This window comes from Aedes aegypti, chromosome 3 (assembly GCF_002204515.2).
Source record: "Aedes aegypti strain LVP_AGWG chromosome 3, AaegL5.0 Primary Assembly, whole genome shotgun sequence".
In the NCBI taxonomy this organism is placed as follows: domain Eukaryota; kingdom Metazoa; phylum Arthropoda; class Insecta; order Diptera; family Culicidae; genus Aedes; species Aedes aegypti.
Genome location: NC_035109.1, coordinates 330,418,770 through 330,441,867, shown reverse-complemented (window position 1 = coordinate 330,441,867; position 23,098 = coordinate 330,418,770). Strand labels below are relative to the sequence as shown.

The 23,098-nt window shown below is 35.5% G+C and overlaps 1 protein-coding gene across 2 annotated transcripts; it reads left to right on the top strand.

The window, feature by feature from the left end:
• Nucleotides 1–215: 215 nt before the first annotated feature.
• LOC5577770 (protein msta) lies at nucleotides 216–22,903 on the top strand. Of its 2 annotated transcripts, XM_021850461.1 has the most exons (4): nucleotides 216–507; nucleotides 20,794–20,820; nucleotides 21,204–21,957; nucleotides 22,014–22,903. In XM_021850461.1, the coding sequence occupies exons 1-4, from the start codon at nucleotides 358–360 to the stop codon at nucleotides 22,805–22,807; spliced, it is 1,725 nt and encodes a 574-aa protein (XP_021706153.1). In that variant the 5' UTR covers nucleotides 216–357; the 3' UTR covers nucleotides 22,808–22,903. The 2 variants fall into 2 exon arrangements, with proteins under 2 accessions (XP_021706153.1, XP_001663543.2); XM_001663493.2 differs by lacking the exon at nucleotides 20,794–20,820.
• Nucleotides 22,904–23,098: the final 195 nt, after the last annotated feature.

Sequence of the window (23,098 nt, the reverse complement as noted above, 5' to 3'; positions counted from 1 at the left end):
GGTCTTTTTATTCAGTCAGGTAAAAGGTCTCTATAATTTCTATTTTCAAGACACTTAGTTGCTATCAGTCCTGATTTTAGCATATCAAGCCTGCATGAACAAAAACAGTGCATGAAGCAATCACATCGCGCATGTCGCAAAATAATTCTAACCTTCATTTTCGCGAATTCGCATGCGCCACCAAGCACCTCCAATAGCTTAACGCAATTTCACTCAGTTTTCCCACACTCAGTTCTTAGCAATTGTTCGATCGGTTCACAAGCGCCCGACATATTTTAGTGGTCCGGAAACGTGGCACGTGAAAAATATTATCCAATCAGTGTGTAGACTTTCGGATTTAGATAAGCAACCGGAGCAATGAACTGCCAGCCGTCAAATTGCGCCCTGTGTGGAGTGCCGTCCAGTCTGAAGTGCGCCGGCTGCAAACTGGTTGTCTACTGCAGCCCGGAACACCAGAAGAAACACTGGCGGATGCAGCACAAGAACGAGTGCGCTAAGCCATATGAGGTGAAATTGACTCGTCGACTGAGATGAGCCGTGGGAACGATAGTGGATATTTTTTCATGGAGACATTTTTCAGCTAAACAGGATTATCGCTTTCGATGGGTCTCTAAAACATAAAGCGCACGTGCTTACGATAGATTTGCATGCCGAACGTCATTGCCCTGTGATCGATGTGGCAATTTTACGACACCCCATAGCGGCCTTATAGTGTGATTTTTCTTTATCAATGGTTCTACAATTTACTTGGGGGAACAATTTGCGCAGATTCTTGAAATGAATTTGCGATCGCGTTTATTAATAGACTGTGTGAGCTCACTCTCACGCACTCACCCACCCACTCACTCGCTCGCTCGCTCGCCCATCGACCTAGGTCAGTGAGTGGGTCGGAAAATGAGTGATCGCAAATTGTTTGTTTGCCGGCATGCGATATAGATGTAGCGCCAGCATGTTGTTTTGATCGCGCCAGACGATCGTGCTTATGCCGAGGAAAGGGAATAAGGCAAGGAAGTGCTTGGTATTTGTATACAAACGTGCAACATGTGTTCGGTAGAGAGACGACGGGTGAACGAACAAAAATTCTTTAGATGGTTCTCGGAAATCTATGATGAACGCATAATATGTGTAGCAATTTAATTGCAATCTGTTTGCAATAATGAGCATTGCAAGGAGAAAGTGTTTCAAATGTGGACTAAACACCATGTATTCAATTTTGGAATATAAGAAAACATGTATTGTTACATATTATAAAGTTTGAAATTATCTTATGAAAGTTACATTATTAACACAAATAGAAACAAGCTGTCGTTTTCGTTTACCATTGAGATTAGCGATGGGCGATTTTGGATCGATGTTTAGAACATCGATTTTTCAAATAATCGATTTCTTGAATCGATGTTAGGTCGTTAAGAGCACTAAAAAATGGAGTGAATCAATTTTCTACTGGTTAGAATTTTGTAATAAGTTGATGAAGCATATTCGTTGTTTGGAACCAGCCTATAGGTGCTTAATGTACTTTTTTTTTGTTTCAAACGCTTTTCAATGGAAGGAGTATAAAACCCAAATGCGATTGCATTTGATTTTATTTTGAGAACTTTATTTTTTGTAAATTTTCATATGATCTTGAAAATCGAATCGATTTAAATAATTCCATTAAATCTGTGAATAGATTCGACAGTTCGAATTTGAATCGATTCAGCAACATCGATGTTCTGGCCAAATTGTTGAGATATTTGACTAATTAAGATATCAAAATTAGAGTTTACGTTGGCGCCAGGTATTCTCGGTTCACCGGGATAATAAATACCGGTTAAATTATCTTCCATCAGAACGATGATAATCACCCACCGTTGTTTGTACATTTAACGTGCAACGTAACCCAAGCGCTTCACAGTTTCAATTAATCTCGCTCCGAGACATTCTGCTTATCAGGTGGTGTCATCATTATTTACATTAACTGAGACACTTGTACAGATATATCCGGAATAACATATACTGATGTCGTAATGAATGACGAAGCTTAAATCAGTCATGAGATAGCGTTAGAGAAGTGTTAATGTGGTATTGGAATCATTTCTGTCTTACGCCATTAGAACAAAACAAGAATGTGTTTCGTCAAGAACTGCCCTACCCTTTGGAGTTATCCTTTTCATCTTCTGGCACAACATCCCAAATTAGACAGAGCTTATGTTCCAGCTTAGTATTTATCTTCTACGTTTATTAATTGAGGTCTCCATTGTACCAATTGACCAGTTTAGTATTTGTTATCTTCTGGCACGTATGTACGAATATACTTCATGTCCAGGGGATTCCAGATTATGTCCATGTCGCAATGGCTGACCATATTTTCGGGAACTATCTAACGGAAATGGTGATATTTCTGAAGATTTTCACGTGTAGCTGCAAATTTTTGCGTTATAGCTGTATTAACGCAAATCGTTCTTTTTTTGACAAGTTTCATTTTTTGCAGCGTTTGCTGCTTCAACTCAACTGTTATACAACAGAAAGCAAATAATCTTGGCTCATAGCGCTAAAATTGTTAGTTAGGTAAGGCATATTACCATAGATTGGTTCGTATTAAGACTGTGAGTTTCAAGGGTTTTACAATTATTTTCTCCTGAGATGTTATTTTTTTCCAAAAGGTTTTGACCCCTGAAGAGTTTAATATGAACAAAGTTACATGCGAATTCAAAGAAATTTTCTTGCCTTCTCTGGAAAACAAACTAAAGACTTCTTGTGATTTGTGAAACCTTTACTGTAATCATTCATACTGATATTTGATGAAGTATTCAAAGCATCGAAAATTTTTCAGTAAGCTTAGATTTAGTCAAATTTTACGACCTTCAAAGTATATTAATTCCCAAGAACCGATTCTTTGGGTTTTAAAGATTATAAAACCTTAGAACCCTTCTTCTTTTTCTTCTTGGCATTACGTCCTCACTGGGATAGAGCTTGCTTAGTGTTCTTATGAGCACTTCCACAGTTATTAACAGTGTTGGGAAACTCGTGAGTACTCACTGAAAACTGCAAACTCACTCGCGAGTATGAGTTGTACAGCTTGAACTCTCGCGTGAGTATACTCAGTCGTGAGTTTCAGTTGTACAGCTCATACTCGTGAGTGAGTTTTCGACTAACATTTACTCACTCGTGAGTAATTTTACTCACTTGAAATATTGTAAATATTCTAAAAGCTTGCGAATGGCTCAAATAAATAATATGGTATAAGTAAGGCTATTCTTGGGGTGACCTTATTCAAATGATAACATGAAAATTTTATTCTGAAAACTATTTGATGCACGCAAAACGTTATTTTAATATGAATTCTTAACACAAGCTGTAATCAGTGTTGGGAAACTCGTGCTCGCGAGTAAAAAAATACTCACTCTCGTACTCGTTTGCGAGTAATACTCACGCTGTGAGTCACTCATTCCTAACTCTAACTCACGCGAGAGTATGACGTCATAACTCACTGCGAGTATTACTCACGTAAAGAGTAATACTCGCAGTGAGTATGACGTCATTACTCTCGGTGAGTGAGCAAGTTACTCTTTGTGAGTATGGTGAGTAACCAATTTCCATAGCAAAATAAAATTGTACATTAGTATGTTCTATACTAGGTGGAAGACTGTAAATGTAAATAATTCAAAGTTTTTACAGCTCCTGTCGACTTCAGTGTGTATTGTGATATGGTTGTTTAAACTTTACCGAATTCAGAGTCAGTTTTTCAAAATGGATAAACAAGTTATAATGCCGGTTGTGTTCAAATAGTTTCCAGACCAACTTATTTCGTTTAGTGGCATAAAATACTGTAACTTTTTCTGAACGCGTTTATGTTATTGATATTCAAAGTTGAATTGAAATATTAGTAAAAATGGAATAAGGTACCGTGAGGCAAGTGGGTAATGGAAATCGTATAGTTGAGATTTTTCAAATTCTAAAGACTTAAAATTAAAATAAATGAGGTCGTCTTTTTTTTTTACTTCACTCCCACCAAATATAAACAGTATGATAAAATTGATTTTTATGTAAATATGAAAAAAGTACAGAAAAAGTTTTTGCAAAATGTCACTTTTCACTTGCTCCACAAGTTTTTGAACAATAAATTTAAATTTAATTATATTCACGATTTCTATTAACTTCAACATTAGTTAAGGCGTCCTGTTCCTTAGGTAAGTAACATGTAAGCAAAGAAAATTTGATTCTTGTCAATTCAATTTTCTTCTGTTCAGTTTCGGCTCTGTAGAATTTTCACCGGTCGTTATTTGTTTCTAAGAAAGTCGGATATGACATAAGATAACTCTTCGGGAGAAATTATTTTTTTGGAACGGAATCCTTCAATAGTATTCGGATTCTTTTTTGTGTGGATAGACCCTTACCCCATTTTTATGTTTTGGACTAGCTCTACATTTACATTACATGAGATTCCCGTGGGTTCTCTTATATTGCAACTTTTCAATCAACGTTTTTCTTTCAACCGGCTGTCCGAATATCAATCAATATCGTCTGGCAATCTCTTTTAGAGAATTTCCATGATTAGTAATAGCTTTTATAGCTTTGAGTATTGTGTTTCTTGAATTTGAAGCACGTTCCGATGTTCTATGATAATTGCGAACCTTGTTTACTAATACCTACCTAAAAAGAAAATACAAATTCAATCTCTAATGAGAAACTTTTTACTTACCCCACGTGATTAGAAAATTGATGGTGTTTTAATTTAATTATTTTTATGTGTAGGTCGAAATCATACCAACACTTTTATTTTCAGTTTAAAACTGTCAGAGAGTACAACTTAGATGTGGTACAGAGAATTATTTTCTGCAACTTTTTTTCTATTAAACATATCAATACAAGATTGCAAGTCGCCAACTTGTAACGGAGTAATAGTTGACAGGTAGACAATCTTTCACTCTATTATGCAATAATGGTTGAACAATCGCAGGAATCTCTTATCTATCGTAATGCTCTGAATGGCCTCAAAGGTTTACGCATGAGTTTGAAACGTGAATACATATATTCAGTAAAATATACAAATTATTTTCACTTACCCCATTTACCCACTTGCCCCGCGGTACCTCACATAAATTTGGTTTGCGATTGGCACCTTGCCCATTTCATATGTAATTTCGCTTTTGAATATTTTCAGCAAACCTTATGTAATTTGCAAGTTTGTTCTAGAAAACTTGTATGCAACGTTGCCGAATAAAGATTTCTGATCAGAAAAATGTTCGAAATTTATTATATTTTGCTTGGTTTCTATATAGATACTGAATGATAAGTTTATCCTCATTAAACCATTATACGGGCCTCTGATTATTGTTTGGTCATTACTGTTATGTGGTAATAGCAAGTTTGCATTATTTTTCAATAAAGAATTTTCAATAGCGCTGTTTAAGGAACAGACATTTAAAAATGTATCATTTTCAACGTTTAATCTAGTCCCATAATGAATAAAAAATAAATTAAAAATAATTTTCTGAAATATTTTTTTAACTTCTTTTGTTCGATTCTATCTAAGACTGACTTATTGTTAGATTTCTGCTCCTCTTTTATGATCTATGTGTTGTCAAAAAACCGGAAAAAAATGAAAATTGAAAAGCTGGTGCTGAAGTTGTCGCACAAAATATTGCTGGCAACGCTGTTTGGCAGACCAATCAGCGGCTTATTAGTTTTGGCACGATACTCAAATACGTTTTGTCGAGTCTCTGTCTCAGGTTTTTATTATTGCAGTAGTGCTGCATATCGTAAAGTAGAGAATAAAAAAATAGTCAATTGGCAAATAAATAAAGCTCATAGTTGATAAATGTGGAAATGCTCATATCATAAGTACAATAAGCTAAAAAGCAGAATCTGGCCCAGTAGAGATGTAACGTCAGAAAAAAAGAGCATTTACGATGCAACATGCGCAGCGAAACACCATACATAAATTACAGCCAGTGTTGGGAAACTCGTGAGTACTCACTGAAAACTGCAAACTCACTCGCGAGTATGAGTTGTACAGCTTGAACTCTCGCGTGAGTATACTCAGTCGTGAGTTTCAGTTGTACAGCTCATACTCGTGAGTGAGTTTTCGACTAACATTTACTCACTCGTGAGTAATTTTACTCACTTGAAATATTGTAAATATTCTAAAAGCTTGCGAATGGCTCAAATAAATAATATGGTATAAGTAAGGCTATTCTTGGGGTGACCTTATTCAAATGATAACATGAAAATTTTATTCTGAAAACTATTTGATGCACGCAAAACGTTATTTTAATATGAATTCTTAACACAAGCTGTAATTTATGTATGGTGTTTCGCTGCGCATGTTGCATCGTAAATGCTCTTTTTTTTCTGACGTTACATCTCTACTGGGCCAGATTCTGCTTTTTAGCTTATTGTACTTATGATATGAGCATTTCCACATTTATCAACTATGAGCTTTATTTATTTGCCAATTGACTATTTTTTTATTCTCTACTTTACGATATGCAGCACTACTGCAATAATAAAAACCTGAGACAGAGACTCGACAAAACGTATTTGAGTATCGTGCCAAAACTAATAAGCCGCTGATTGGTCTGCCAAACAGCGTTGCCAGCAATATTTTGTGCGACAACTTCAGCACCAGCTTTTCAATTTTCATTTTTTTCCGGTTTTTTGACAACACATAGATCATAAAAGAGGAGCAGAAATCTAACAATAAGTCAGTCTTAGATAGAATCGAACAAAAGAAGTTAAAAAAATATTTCAGAAAATTATTTTTAATTTATTTTTTATTCATTATGGGACTAGATTAAACGTTGAAAATGATACATTTTTAAATGTCTGTTCCTTAAACAGCGCTATTGAAAATTCTTTATTGAAAAATAATGCAAACTTGCTATTACCACATAACAGTAATGACCAAACAATAATCAGAGGCCCGTATAATGGTTTAATGAGGATAAACTTATCATTCAGTATCTATATAGAAACCAAGCAAAATATAATAAATTTCGAACATTTTTCTGATCAGAAATCTTTATTCGGCAACGTTGCATACAAGTTTTCTAGAACAAACTTGCAAATTACATAAGGTTTGCTGAAAATATTCAAAAGCGAAATTACATATGAAATGGGCAAGGTGCCAATCGCAAACCAAATTTATGTGAGGTACCGCGGGGCAAGTGGGTAAATGGGGTAAGTGAAAATAATTTGTATATTTTACTGAATATATGTATTCACGTTTCAAACTCATGCGTAAACCTTTGAGGCCATTCAGAGCATTACGATAGATAAGAGATTCCTGCGATTGTTCAACCATTATTGCATAATAGAGTGAAAGATTGTCTACCTGTCAACTATTACTCCGTTACAAGTTGGCGACTTGCAATCTTGTATTGATATGTTTAATAGAAAAAAAGTTGCAGAAAATAATTCTCTGTACCACATCTAAGTTGTACTCTCTGACAGTTTTAAACTGAAAATAAAAGTGTTGGTATGATTTCGACCTACACATAAAAATAATTAAATTAAAACACCATCAATTTTCTAATCACGTGGGGTAAGTAAAAAGTTTCTCATTAGAGATTGAATTTGTATTTTCTTTTTAGGTAGGTATTAGTAAACAAGGTTCGCAATTATCATAGAACATCGGAACGTGCTTCAAATTCAAGAAACACAATACTCAAAGCTATAAAAGCTATTACTAATCATGGAAATTCTCTAAAAGAGATTGCCAGACGATATTGATTGATATTCGGACAGCCGGTTGAAAGAAAAACGTTGATTGAAAAGTTGCAATATAAGAGAACCCACGGGAATCTCATGTAATGTAAATGTAGAGCTAGTCCAAAACATAAAAATGGGGTAAGGGTCTATCCACACAAAAAAGAATCCGAATACTATTGAAGGATTCCGTTCCAAAAAAATAATTTCTCCCGAAGAGTTATCTTATGTCATATCCGACTTTCTTAGAAACAAATAACGACCGGTGAAAATTCTACAGAGCCGAAACTGAACAGAAGAAAATTGAATTGACAAGAATCAAATTTTCTTTGCTTACATGTTACTTACCTAAGGAACAGGACGCCTTAACTAATGTTGAAGTTAATAGAAATCGTGAATATAATTAAATTTAAATTTATTGTTCAAAAACTTGTGGAGCAAGTGAAAAGTGACATTTTGCAAAAACTTTTTCTGTACTTTTTTCATATTTACATAAAAATCAATTTTATCATACTGTTTATATTTGGTGGGAGTGAAGTAAAAAAAAAAGACGACCTCATTTATTTTAATTTTAAGTCTTTAGAATTTGAAAAATCTCAACTATACGATTTCCATTACCCACTTGCCTCACGGTACCTTATTCCATTTTTACTAATATTTCAATTCAACTTTGAATATCAATAACATAAACGCGTTCAGAAAAAGTTACAGTATTTTATGCCACTAAACGAAATAAGTTGGTCTGGAAACTATTTGAACACAACCGGCATTATAACTTGTTTATCCATTTTGAAAAACTGACTCTGAATTCGGTAAAGTTTAAACAACCATATCACAATACACACTGAAGTCGACAGGAGCTGTAAAAACTTTGAATTATTTACATTTACAGTCTTCCACCTAGTATAGAACATACTAATGTACAATTTTATTTTGCTATGGAAATTGGTTACTCACCATACTCACAAAGAGTAACTTGCTCACTCACCGAGAGTAATGACGTCATACTCACTGCGAGTATTACTCTTTACGTGAGTAATACTCGCAGTGAGTTATGACGTCATACTCTCGCGTGAGTTAGAGTTAGGAATGAGTGACTCACAGCGTGAGTATTACTCGCAAACGAGTACGAGAGTGAGTATTTTTTTACTCGCGAGCACGAGTTTCCCAACACTGGTTATTAACCCTACTACCGGCACCTTCATTTTTTACCGCAAAGTTGCCAAAGTTGCCATTTTCACATTCGTATATCGTGTGGCTGGTACGATGATACTATATGCCCATGGAAGTCAAGGAAATTTCCATTACGAAAAGATCCTGGACCGAAAGGAATCGAACCCAGACACCTTCAGCATGGCTTGAGAATTCATAGGTGTTGATAATGAATTTATTTACATTTACATTTGAGATACTAAATAAAATATTGGCGTTTATTCTAAGAATTGTTGGAAAAATATGACTACGATTTGTGTCATAAGAAGAATGAACGCATGAGTGTTACCTTAGACTGGCCCTTAGGGATGGTACACAAATTATGTCACGCTAAATATCAACTTTTTTGACACGGAGAAATATTTATACCTAAACAAAATTTCATGGTTACTATGATGGTCCCTAGAAGCAGCTTTCCAAAGGATTGCTGTTCCATGACTCGATATTTCCATGAGTCGATGGTCCCTTCAATATCGACTCATGGAGGTTTCACTGTATATCGATTATAGTTTCAACCCAAAATCTCTCGGTTTTCTCTTTCTCCCACACGAATGTTGTCAAAAATAGAGAGAGCTGCATCTACCCAATGGGGGTACTTTGGCCCAATAAGCCAAATTTGGGTAAATGCAACTTTTCTTATGTTTGGGTCGAAAGAACTCAATTTTGCATTAAATCAACCCAAAATTGAGTATATTATTCTAATGGAATTAAAGCCAAACTACCTAGTGGGGACCTTGGAAATTTAGCCAAAATTGAGTTATTGGGCTCAACTACGGAATTGCGTTGAAACAACCCAAAATTGAGTTGAATTCCGTCTCCGTGATATGCATTTCGATGCGTCTGGAGAGTGTGTGCAAGTTTCGTTGAGGAAAACAAAAACAAACTGTGTATGATGAGCGTATGCAAGTGTTCGTGTCTTCAACTGTCACTAACGTCACTAAGCTCTATTGAAAATGTAATGGTGTTATACATATTTGGTTATAAATTCTACCTTCTTGAAAGCAAAACATGATTCTGACCTCAGACACGATTTTCTGGATTGTTAATGCTGTTACATGGGAAGACTAAGCTTCGACGAGCAGTTAAGTTTCACCGTGCTGATTTTCTTCCGACCTACTCTAACATTCGTGATCATGCTTTTCATTGCGCTTAGAGATTATCTTCATTGTTGCAAAACTTGAAAACATATTTGAGAAACAACAAAACACATATGAGGAGCGATCGAACGGTTTCACGCTATTGTATTGTAATCTGGGTCTATCTATTTTTACTAAAGCTTGGTTCAGATAGAATTGGAACAAAAACAATTGCCTGTATTTCAGTTATTTATTATTGAATTCAAGATTTTTTCTTCTACAAATGTAGCGTTTTCCTCATACTTTTAATAAATAATACGAATAAAATTATTCGTCACGGTTTCGAAGGAATTTTCGATTTTTTTCCTGTAACACGGCTCATTAGGCGGCGCACATCTTCTTCGTCCATCGTTTTAGCTATCTTATTCCACCAGATCTTCATCTGATTGATGTCTTTGACAACCTTCCCTTTGCCTTGAGTCTTCTCTTCATGATTGCCTAGTTTTTCTCAATAGGGCGGAACTGGGGGCAGTTGGGTGGGTTAAGGTTTTTCGGAACAAACTGGACCCCTTTCGCTTTTCAAATCTGGCCAAAACATTACGGGGTGGTCGTGGGATCGAATGAATGGCAAACTTCGTTTTTGGAGACTTTTTGTTTTCTTTAACGAAAACATTCGTTTTATTGCCACAGCTGCAAATGCCCTGCCAAATCATAAATTTTTGTGCAAATCTATCGGCAAAAACAAATTTAAATTTGGCTGGAACATCCCCCCGAGCCCATACCCGGTAAGTAGGCCTTGCCAGGTTAGACGTTTTTTTTCCTCGCTTGTCATTTTTTTCCATTTCAGATCCGAATTTTCCGAAGCTTCGAATTTCAATTTTGACGATTTGCTTGGAGGATTTTCCCAGTGTGAATAATTCAAGAGCTGCCTATCAAGTATTTGGAATTCAAGTTTTCGGTCACTTTTATCGTCATTGGAGTTTCGTTCGTTGCAAAACCTTGAGTATAATTTTACCTTTATTATTTATTTCTTTTCCTGTTATTGTAGTTCTCATTTAACATTGTTATTTCTATCTGTGTGAAGTTTCCATTATGGAAACTGACGGGGATGAGGGGGGACCTAAAGAAAATTCCGATTGTGCTGAATCCTCTTCTTTGACCAAACCATTTCGTGTAAAAGTTTACCCTTCTAGTTTTTCTGGGCCTTTTGTCGTATATTTTCGAAAAAAGGAGAAACCCATTAATGTTTTGCTGATTTCCTCTGAGATTTATAAAAAGTATAAATCTGTAAAGGAAATTAAAAAAAATTCATTGGACAAGTTGAGAATTGTTTTTGGATCGCGAGATGAAGCAAATGCTCTCTTGGAATCCAAGTTATTTTTTAATTCCTATCGCGTGTATGCACCTTGTGATTCATGCGAAATTAATGGAATAATATATGATGAATCATTGAACTGTGATGACATTAGAAATCATGGTTCAGGTTTTTTTAGAAACAAATCCATTTCTCCTGTCGAGATACTGGATTGTGTCCGTTTATCAAAATTATTTATTGATGGGAATGATACCAAGTATGTACATTCTAATTGTATCAAGATTACGTTTTCTGGATCTGTACTGCCAGACTACGTTAATGTTGATAATGTTATTTTTCGCGTGAGACTTTATTATCCAAAGCTCATGCATTGTGATCGATGCCTTCTTTTTGGTCACACTGCGAATTTTTGCTCTAACAAACAAAAATGTTCTAAATGTGGTGAATTTCATTCGTCATCCACTTGCAAGAATCAATCTAATTTATGTATTTATTGTAAACAGGAACACAATTCTTTAAAAGAATGTGCTGTTTATATCGAAAATCAATCAAAATTCAACCAAAAAATAAAAAATAAAAATCTCTTGTCGTATGCTGAAGTAATGAAATCCACTGATAACATTGCTTCTGCAAATACTTTTGAAATTTTGTCAGATGATGATGGTAATGTAGACCATGAAAATTTTGGTAATTATGTGTACAAACCTCCTAGCAAAAGGAAAAGAATAAACAATAAAACTTCTAACAACCACAATCAAATATTTGAACCTCAACCATCTACTTCTTTCGATTTGCACATTCCATCCTTGAATGATACTACTTCTCCTAAAAATATTCCAGGATTTCGTAAAATAGAGACTGATCCTACATCTAACAATAAAAATCAAAATTCAAACAATTTATCGGAAAACAAAGCTAAAGTATATACTGATAACTCAATTTTGAACATTTTAGAAGAAATAGTAGAATTTTTAGGATTGAGTGATTTCTGGAAAAAAATAATTAAAATATTTTTACCTATTTTGGCTTCCTTTTTAAATAAATTGAATTCTTTTGGCCCTCTTTTGTCTTCATTCTTCTCTTCGTAATGGCTCAAATAAAAAATAATGATATGAATATTTTACAATGGAATTGTCGAAGTATTATTCCAAAAATTGATAGTTTAAAAGTTTTGATAAGCAGTTATAATATTGATTTGTTTTGTTTAAATGAAACTTGGTTAGTGTCATCAAAATTCTTCCATGTTTCTAAATTCAATGTTATTCGAAAAGATAGAGATTCTTCGTATGGAGGTGTTCTTATTGGAATTCGTGCAAATATAGAATTTAAATATTTAGATTTGTCAATACATTCACAAGTTGAATATATTGCTATTTCTGCTAAAAAAGAAAAGTGTGAGTTTTCAGTTATTTGCTTTTATATTCCTCCTAATACCACTTTTTCTTTATCGCAAATTAGAAGTATATTGAACGAAGTTCCTCCCCCATTTTATATATTAGGTGATTTCAATGCACATAATTTTGCTTGGGGTAGTGAGAAAACGGATGGTAGAGGTTCATTGATTATGGAACTAATTGATGACTTAAATTTACATATCCTCAATGATGGATCTTTTACTAGGATTGTTGTACCACCAAATCATCATTCGTGTATTGACTTATCTTTATGCTCTAATAGCTTGTCTATGAAATCTTCTTGGAAAACTATTAACGATCCTAATGGTAGTGATCATTTACCAATTTTAATTGAAATTCAAAATCCTGTCCAAGATAATTTTGTCCATGAATTTAATGCTCCTGACCTTTGTACAAATGTAAATTGGACAAAATTTTCTGATCTGGTATCTCTTTCGTTAATTAATATTGTTGAATTGTTATCTCCAATTGAAAATTACAATAATTTTTCAAAATTATTGATTGATTGTTTGCATAAATCTCAAAATAAAAAAAATAAGTCATGTTCTATTAGAAAAAATCGCCCTTCTTTTTGGTGGGATAATGAATGTTCCATTGCTTTGAAAACTAAATCTGATGCTTTTAAATTATTTCGTCGATCAGGCTCCAGAAACCATTTCTTTCTATATCGTAAAGCTGAGGCACAATTCATAAGGCTAACTAAATCCAAAAAGAGAAATTATTGGAAAAATTTTGTTCAAAATTTAGATAGAGAAACTTCTTTATCTACCTTGTGGTCTGTTGCCAGAAATCTAAGAAATTATGATCCCACCATTCCTAATGTTTTAGAATATTCGGAAAAATGGATACATGAGTTTGCTTCAAAAATTTGTCCTGATTTTGTCCCACGTTCCATTAAATTTAAAAATAGTTCACTAAATTATTTTCCTGAACTTTGTGGTTCATTTTCATTAGCTGAGTTTAACTTAGCATTATCAATTACTAAAAATACTGCTCCAGGTATTGATAATATTAAATTTATTGTGTTAAAAAATTTACCGGATGATCGAAAACTCCATTTACTTTCAATATATAATGCTTTCCTAACTCAAAATATTATTCCTTATGAATGGCGTTTAATCAAAGTTATCAGTATTCTAAAGCCTGGTAGAGATCCGTCATCAGCTGATAGTAGGAGACCAATTAGTTTATTATCTTGTTTGCGTAAACTTTTGGAAAGAATGATTTTGAATCGTCTTGAATTGTGGGCCGAGAATAATAAAATTTTTTCATCTTCTCAATTTGGATTTAGGAGAGGTCGAGGTACTCGCGATTGTGTTTCACTATTAGCTTCACAAATTCAACTTTCATTCAATAAAAAACAGGACTTAGTTTCCACTTTTCTTGATGTTTCTGGAGCCTATGATTCTGTTCTAATCGATTTATTGTTCGAAAAGATGCATAATTTAAAAATTCCCAATATGATTTCTAATTTCTTATGTAATTTATTTTCTTTCAAAATTATGAACTTTTTTCACAATGGAGATTCAAAGTTATTAAGATATAGCTATTTTGGACTTCCACAAGGTTCATGTTTAAGTCCATTTTTATACAATTTATTTACCAGTGATATGGCATCAATAATTCCAAATGGTTGCAATTTGCTTCAATTTGCTGATGATAATGTTATTTCTATCAGTGGCAAAAATAGAGAAGTCATTAGTCATTTTATGCAATGTGCCTTAAATAACATTGATCCATGGGCTCATGAAAACGGATTTTCATTTTCAGTTCAGAAAACTAAATATATCATATTTTCGAGAAAACATTCGAACATATCCATTAATTTGTATCTTGATGGAATCGAAATCGAACAAGTTGACGAATTTAAATATCTTGGTATATGGTTTGACTTTAAATTAAATTGGAACATTCATATTAAACAAATTCAAAAAACATGTTCGAAACGAATCAATTTTCTTCGTACTATTACAGGTACTTGGTGGGGTGCCAATCCATCTGACTTAATTACGCTTTACAAAACAACTATCCGTTCAGTCATGGAATATGGGTGTTTCACTTTTGGAAGTGCTGCACATACACATTTTGTCAAACTTGAAAAAATACAATTTCGTTGTTTGAGAATTTGTTTGAAACTTATGAATTCAACTCATACTCAATCAACAGAAGTACTCGCCGGTGTTGTACCACTTAAAATTCGTTTTCAAGAACTGAATTGTAAATTTTTGATTAATTGTCTCTCGAATAATCATCCAATTATTGATATTTTGAAGTCACTATTCGAAATTAACCCAACGAGCAGAATATTGGAATCTTACATTATTTGTTCAACTGAAAATGTTGCACCAATTTCATATAATAGTTTTTATAATTTTGAAATTAATATTCACACTTATCTACCTTTGATTGATTTCTCTCTATTCCATGAATTGCAACAAATTCCAAATCATCTATACTCTCATTTTGCCAATATCCTATTTATGCGTAAATTTGATGGAATCACTTCTGCACAATTTTATTTCACAGATGGATCCTTAGTTCAAGGCATCGCTGGATTTGGTATATACAATGAGTATGTGGCTCATTTTTTCAAATTAAAATCTCCATGTTCCATATTCATTGCAGAATTAATTGCTTTATATTTTGCTTGTAACTTGATAAAGGACTGCCCACCAAATATTTATATTGTATGTTCTGATAGCTTAAGTTGCCTTCGTGCTTTGGGTACCATATCTTTCAATTTTAAAACTCATCATGTTTTATTCATGTTGAAAAAGTTATTATTTGATTTACATTGTCAAGGATTTATAATTAAATTTTTGTGGATCCCTGCTCATTGTAGAATATATGGTAATGAACAGGCTGATTCATTGGCTAAATTTGGTGTTGTTCGGGGTATAATTTACGATCGTGATATTTTTCCTTCTGAATATTATCCTAAATTGAAAACACATTCCCTTGATAATTGGCAAACTTGTTGGAATTCCAGTAATAAAGGGAGATGGTGTTATTCAATTTGTCCAAAAGTCAGTAATTTTCCTTGGTTTAGGAATATACCAGCAACTAGAAATTTTATTTGTTCATTTTCACGACTCATTTCAAATCATTATATTTGTAATAGTCATTTATATCGTATCAATATTGTGGATTCTAATTTATGTGAATGTGGTGAATCTTATGAAGACATTGATCATATTGTCCTTCAATGTTCAAGGTTTATTTTACCAAGGACTACATTATTTAACACTTTAATGAATTACGGACATTCAATACCAGTATCTATTCGGGATATATTGGGTACGAAATGTTATCAAATACTTAAACTTTTATATAGTTTTTTGAATGAGATTTCATATACTATTTGATATTTCTGCTGGTGTGTGTGTGTTTTTTTTTCTTGTTTTTATTTGCAGATATGAAGATGGACTCTTTTTTGGTAGACCCCCTCCCTCATCCCGTTTTGGAAGCCACCCCATACCCCATTACTTCACTTGGATCCATGTTGCAGTTTATGGCTCTGCTATGGTTAATTTTTACCGTATGAGCCTTTAGTTTTAATTTTTCTGTTATAACGTTATATGAAAAGATAAAGAGGTTTTGTGCCTCTTTGAGAAAGATTTCGAACAGATATCACTCAAAGGGGTTTTTCCCTCTTTCAAAATTTTGGTTAAATAAATAAATAAATAAATAAATAAATCCCCCCGAGCCGTTGCCAAGTAAATTTTTTGACCTGGGATTTGCCCGAAGTCAGCCTTGACATAGGTTTCATCGTCCATCAGAAGACACCCGTCGAAATTGGTCAGCACCTGATCGTATAGCTTCCGAGCACGGATTTTGGCCGCACTATTGTGCTTTATGGTCCGATTTGGCTGTTGGCTAGCTCGATACGACTTGATTCCTTCCCGGAGTCGAGTTCTCCTCACGGTACTATGGGCAGCACCGAATTTTCTGGCCAAATCACGGTCCGACAGATTGGGATTCCTCTTAATCGTCTTCAAAACCTTACCACGCAGATTCCGGTCGACAGTTCCACTCCGACGATTGGTTTGAGGCTTCCGAATCGTCGTCAATGTTTCTTTACTCATACCGTTTGATAACGCGCAATACGGTATTTATGGGCAATTTCAGCTGTTTAGCTAGCCTAGATGCAGACCACAATGGATTTTCCAAATAACTGTGCACATTTTTTTCCCTTCTTTCGGCTTCCATGTTGATTGTTTCGATTTGCGAGAATCGATTTGCGATATGCCAAACATTTTTATGTATTTCTCCAAGGAAATGTGAATTGCATTTTCCAGAATACTGAGAAATTTATGAAAAAAAAACAGTGAAGTATTCCTAAAGCAAATTTTAAGGTAATTTCTGTTAAAACTTGTGTAAGTCACCCTTGATGAAGGATTTCTAGAATAACTCACTCTAGAGGAAATCATACAAGATACAAAAAAAACAATTTGATCTCTGGATAATATCTCGCAGGATTTTGTGAAGGAACTCCTGGAAAAACATAAGACAATATCCCTAAAAAAATGTGTAGGAATGATCGGAGGATTTCTTTAAAAAATTGCTGTAGTGTTAATTGGTGTGAAACCTTAAATGATCTTTTGAAAATCCCATGGGTTTTTTTTTTAATAATTCATTGAAAAATGTTTGGAAGAATCCCAGCAATCCATGGATGAAAAGCTGGAAAAATTCCTAGAAAAAATCTAGTGTAACTCAATAATGAAACAAAAGTCGAATTTAAGGAATTACTTGAAATGTTCCTAATGGAGTAGATTCAATCAAATAAGCCTCGAGAAATTTTCGGAGCAATTGTTTGGGATAACCGTAAATGAACTGGCGTGGAAATTCTTTTCGCGTTTCTTGAAAAAAAAAAAAATAATCCTTGAACGAATTTTACCAAAAACTCAGAATTTAACCTTTGCGGGTTCCCTTGGAAAAATAAACATAATGGAAAGCTTTGATAGATCACTTAGAATGACGTCTGGAGAATTCGGTTGAAAGGTTAGTGAAAAAATATCTGGATTCTAGGGTAGTCTTTGGAAAATTGTTCAAAGCTAGAAGGGCTTCTGATGCAAGTTATGGAGAAATTCCTTCAAGCATGCTCTGAAAAATTACAAAAAGAATAGGTAGAGGAATTTCTTGAAGAATTTCATGTAGAAGTATCTGATAGTATTTTAGATTAAATCCCTGGAGAAACCACTAGGATAACTAATGAAGCTCTTCTTGAGAAAAATGAGAAGAAATTTTTCATCATAATTATATACAAGCAAAATAATGAAAATTTGAGACCATTTTGGTTAAAATAAAGACTCGAGAGACCTTCCATCAACAATAGAGACCTTTAAGAGAATTGCATAAAAATAAAGACAAATCCTCTAAAAAGAAACCTGCTACGGGTCCTAGAAATGGTAATCCTTTACTGATTAAATATAGAGATATTGAAAACTTCAATAATATTTTGGCAAGTCGATAAAATTTCATACTCGAAAGGATCCTCCCTGAACAGCTCATATAGCGTTTCAATAGCGGCGCAGCCGATTTTTTTTTTTTTTTTCAAGGATAATTTCTTTAAAAATAATTGTTGCTCTGGGCTTTGACGCAAAAATCTTTTATCGAGAACATATTCCACCATGAATTACTGCCTCAAGATAATTTCCCTGTTGATCACAATCACCACAATTCCCTGAGAATTACAGGTTTTTCCCAGGTTGAATAAAATTCCCTGACAATTCCCGGTTTTCCAGGTTGTTCCAGGTAGTAGACACCCTGAATTATCATAATAGAACCTACAGAACTTTCATCGATTGCTCGGTCAGGGGCCAGATTCAAAGAAAGTTTAAATCTATGAAACTCAATGATTTTACGTGAACCAAAATTCAAAATTGGTTTTGTTTCAGAATAGATACAAAAATAAAGTTTGTCCGTCAATATTTTGTGCCAGAGTTTAGGACAATTAGGAAAAATCAATCGTATTTTTTTTCAAATTGTTTTGATTTAGAATTTACATAGAATTAAACAAAGTTTTTTTCCCTTTAAACTTTCAAAAGACAACATTTGAAAATATCTAAAAACTTTGGATCAAACAGTTTCTGAAAAGTGTTCACAAATCTGAAACGTTTCAACAAAAAATCTGATAACGATAACTGCTCATTTTTTATTATTTGATAATAGGAAAATAACCGTTATCATTTTACAGTTTTTGTAAATCAATTTATTCGCACAAAATTGAAGCAATGCTCAGGAAACTCTACAAGTGCACGGCACTTGCCGTTTGAAATGCCGTGAAATGATTTTCGTAAACACTTTTCTAAATGTGGACAAAAAAAACTTGATTTTACATTTTTCATGATTTCTTCTTCTTCTTGACATTACGTCCTCACTGGGACAGAGCCTGCTTCTCTGCTTAGTATTCTTATGAGCACTTCCACAGTTGTTAACTGAGAGCTTTCTATGCCAAAGTTGGTATTTTCTCATTCGTATATCGTGTGGCAGGTACGATGATACTCTATGCCCAGGGAAGTCAAGGAAATTATCATTACGAAAAAATCCTGGACCGACCGGGAGTCGAACCCAGACACCTTCAGCATGGCTTTGCTTTGTAGCCGCGGACTCTAACCACTCCGCTAGAAAAAGCCGATGATTGAATAATGGATTATTGAGCCTTATCGGTCGCCTTGTGAGCCAGCTGTTCAGTTCCCGCCTAATAAAATGTGAAGTAGCGTACATGAACATTTTAGTACCTTTCAAAACTGTTGATATTTTTGGATAACTAATGATTATAAACTGAAGCTTAGGAATAGGTTTGAATTCAATAAAGGGTTAACTTGCCAATCTGTCAATCTGTCAAATTTTCCAGGGATGGCCAATCCTAAGATTCGGGATTGGAAATCAGAGGTCTGCTTTCCTGCCCCTCCTTATTTACGCTAATGCCTCCTGTTGGGCCTCCACGATTCTAATGATTAGGAGAGGCAGCCAAGCAACCAGCCTTTCTCACCATTAATGACGACGATCATGCTGTTTATAAGCTGTTGAATTGCATCCATAATCTCCTCGAGAAGAAAGAGCTTGTAGGTTTTTGAGGAAGTAGGCGATGAACGCTCAACGGTAGTCCAAATATACTCAAGGGGCTCCATCAAGCACGACCTCCAGCAACGCGTAATATGTCTCGGTAAAGGGTCATGCATAAATTATGCCACGCTCCAAAAAGGGAGGGGGTCAAGCGTGACAAACCCTAGGACAAACCTTACAATTTTTTCAGAGGTTGAATACGAAAAGCGTGACAAGAGGGAGGGAGAGGGTCGTAAAAGTTGAAATTTAGCTTGACATAAACTGTGTACCGTTGTTAAAAACCGGTGTAGCGTTAGGTCAGACGTCGGTACCGTATATCGTTGATGACAGATAGTTTTGGAAGAAATGACACGATGCTTCCCAAAATAGCAATCATTTTTCAACACATACTGTTCGATTTCGATACTTATCTATATTTTCCAGATTATTTTAGAAAAAAGGAGCCTTTTTGGAAAAGATGCATATTGCATCCTAAGCTTATCGTTCTTCGAATCTTAAATATTAGTGAGCTTTCTTAACTCACTAACTCGGTATGAAAAAAAGGAAGCCATAAATCAAATTAAGTATAATCATAACTACAATCTTGACTAGAATAAATACAGAGCCAACTTATTTTTTAAATCACGAAGGATCATTCATGAGGAATCGTTTTTCTGCTTGAAAAATAACATGTCATTCCTTTCACACGTCCTTGGAATTCGCAAACCAAAAATCGAACTTACGATTCAGTAGCATCTTTGTACTCTAGCTACTATTTCCTACCAATTTAATTTCAACTTAAATTTTCTAACGTTTGGCAACTACAATTGCTTCGTTGTGACGTTGAGTTGATGTAAATATATCGTCCGTTTGAGTCCCACAAAATCTACCATCACTGCAGCATTGTACAAAAACATCATTCCATATCTCCCGTTCCAAACCCATCGTCTTAATGAATGATTCTTTCGTAGTATCGTGCAGATATAGAATTCCCAACTCTTAAGACTATAGGTACTAATCAATTGATTATGCAATCCAGATTATGCGGCACAACGAGAACGCCAAGGTATAGCGTTTCTACTGAATATTGATTGAAGTAACCTCGAACTGTTTGAGTTTTGAACCACCACCGTAGTGATCGTTTTGTCTACGTCTAGCGTCGTCCATGTCTAAGCGCACGAGATCTAAATATACGTAGTTGTGTTGAGATGTTGAGTCGACGTCTTTCTGTACAAAGTCTTTCTGTATTTGTGCTATTTGTTGACCTGCTGCACTAAATTGCTTCTACTAACCCCCTCAAGGTACTGTTGGTCAACATTCTACGCGCTTGTCCGGATGAATTCCACGTGGACAAGTAGACTACAGAACCGAACCACGCCTACCTAGCTTCCATACCCCCAGAAATGTTTTTGCAACGTGCTATGTGCTAACATTCTTATGATTTCTCAGCTGTCTCGCAACGAGGAAGTCGGTCGATTCTTCCTGGCGACCGAGGAAATTGCCAAGGACACGATCCTCTTCACCGAAGCTCCCATGGTTATCGGCCCTAAATGGAACCTAGCGGAGTACGAGCAGCGCTCAATGACCGTTCCTTGCGTGGGATGCTTTGCCGATTGCCAGCTGGGAATGTATCGTTGCGAAGCTTGCCTATGGCCAGCTTGCAAGCCAGACTGCCCTGGACTGGAAAACGCAAACTTGCATGCGTTGGAGTGCGGAATTCTAAGATTTGGCTCTGGACCAAAACCCAGGGATGATCCGGAAGCTGTTTTTGACTACTATCGATACGATGCTCTGTTGGCTCTGAAATGTTTGGCGTTGCAAATCCGAAACCGTCAGTTGTTTGATCAGATGTTGCAACTCGAAAGTCACTACGAAGCACGCAAAGGTACACCCTTTTATAAGGAGGCTGACGAGCGAACCGTGCAATATCTGTTAAAGAACTTCCTCAATCCACTGAAAAAGATGGAGGAACAACAGGGTAAGACCGTGCTGCCGGTTTGTGATGTAAAGACGCTACACAAGATCAGTGGAATCCTCGAAGTCAACGCCATGGTCATTCCGCTTTCCAATGGAAGAGAAATCTGCGGCCTGTATCCTATCGCTTGCATGCTGGAACATTGTTGCATGCCAAATTGCTTCTACACGTTTAACTGCACCAAAGGAATGAAGCTGACCTTCAAGGCCGGAAGGAATATTAAGAAAGGTAATTTATAGTTCTTCGCAACAAATGCCAAACTAACCATTAACCTCAACTTCCAGGTGAACACTTAACAACGACCTACACCCACTCTTTATGGGGAACGCAGCAGCGTCGAGATCATCTCAAGGCCAACAAATATTTCTCATGCTCCTGTGCCCGTTGCGCAGATCCCACCGAACTGGGCACATACCTCAGCGCTCTCAAATGCATGGGAATCGACGGTAACGCCTGCGCTGGCTATCAGCTGCCGATCGACCCTTTGAAAGAAACCAGCGATTGGAAGTGCAATCAGTGCCCAATCACAATCGAATCCGATCAAGTCAACTTCCTTTTGTCCAAAATCGGCGAAGAAGTGGACGACGCCATGGAGCGCAAATCATCCGTCAAGCAACTCGAAGATCTTATCTCCAAGCTGTTGACCTTCCTGCATCCGAATCATCACTTCTTACTGCAGCTCAAGCACTCGCTGATCCAGATGTACGGTCACTTCAAGGGCTACGCCACCAACCAACTTTCGGATCGCATCCTAGCGGAGAAGATCGAGATATGCCGTCAAATGACCAAGGTCATCGAAACCTTGGATCCGGATTCGTTCCGGTTGAGTTTGTACTCAGCGGTGGTGTTCTTCGAGCAACAATCGGCACTGGTGGAGATCAACGAGCGGAAGATACGTTCCGGGGTACCAAAGTTGGACGAAAGCGTCCAGAAGAACTACAACGAGGCGTTACATTGTTTGATGAGGGGCAAGAAGGTGTTGGTGAACGAGATGGGCACGCAACAGGGGAAGATATTGTCAGAAGAGATAGAAAAGGCCACCGAAAAAGTTGAGGCAATTATTGTGGCATTAAAATAGAGCTCGTCATGAAGGTGAACGGAACGTTCTAATATTGCAATAAAGCAATTTTTAATTTATTGTTAGAGATTAGGAATAATTGATTGTTACAAATAATTGAAATGTATTTTTTTTTTCATTCCGAATTTCATTCAAAAGATTTTGGTATTCTTGGCAATTTTGATTCAATTCGGCATGGTTTTTTTAAGCTACTGAGTTCAAAATAAGGTACCGCGGGGCAAGTGGGAACTAAAAAAACGGTAGTTCAATCAAATGGTTCAATAAAATGTTCAAATGTCAATATTTTTCAAA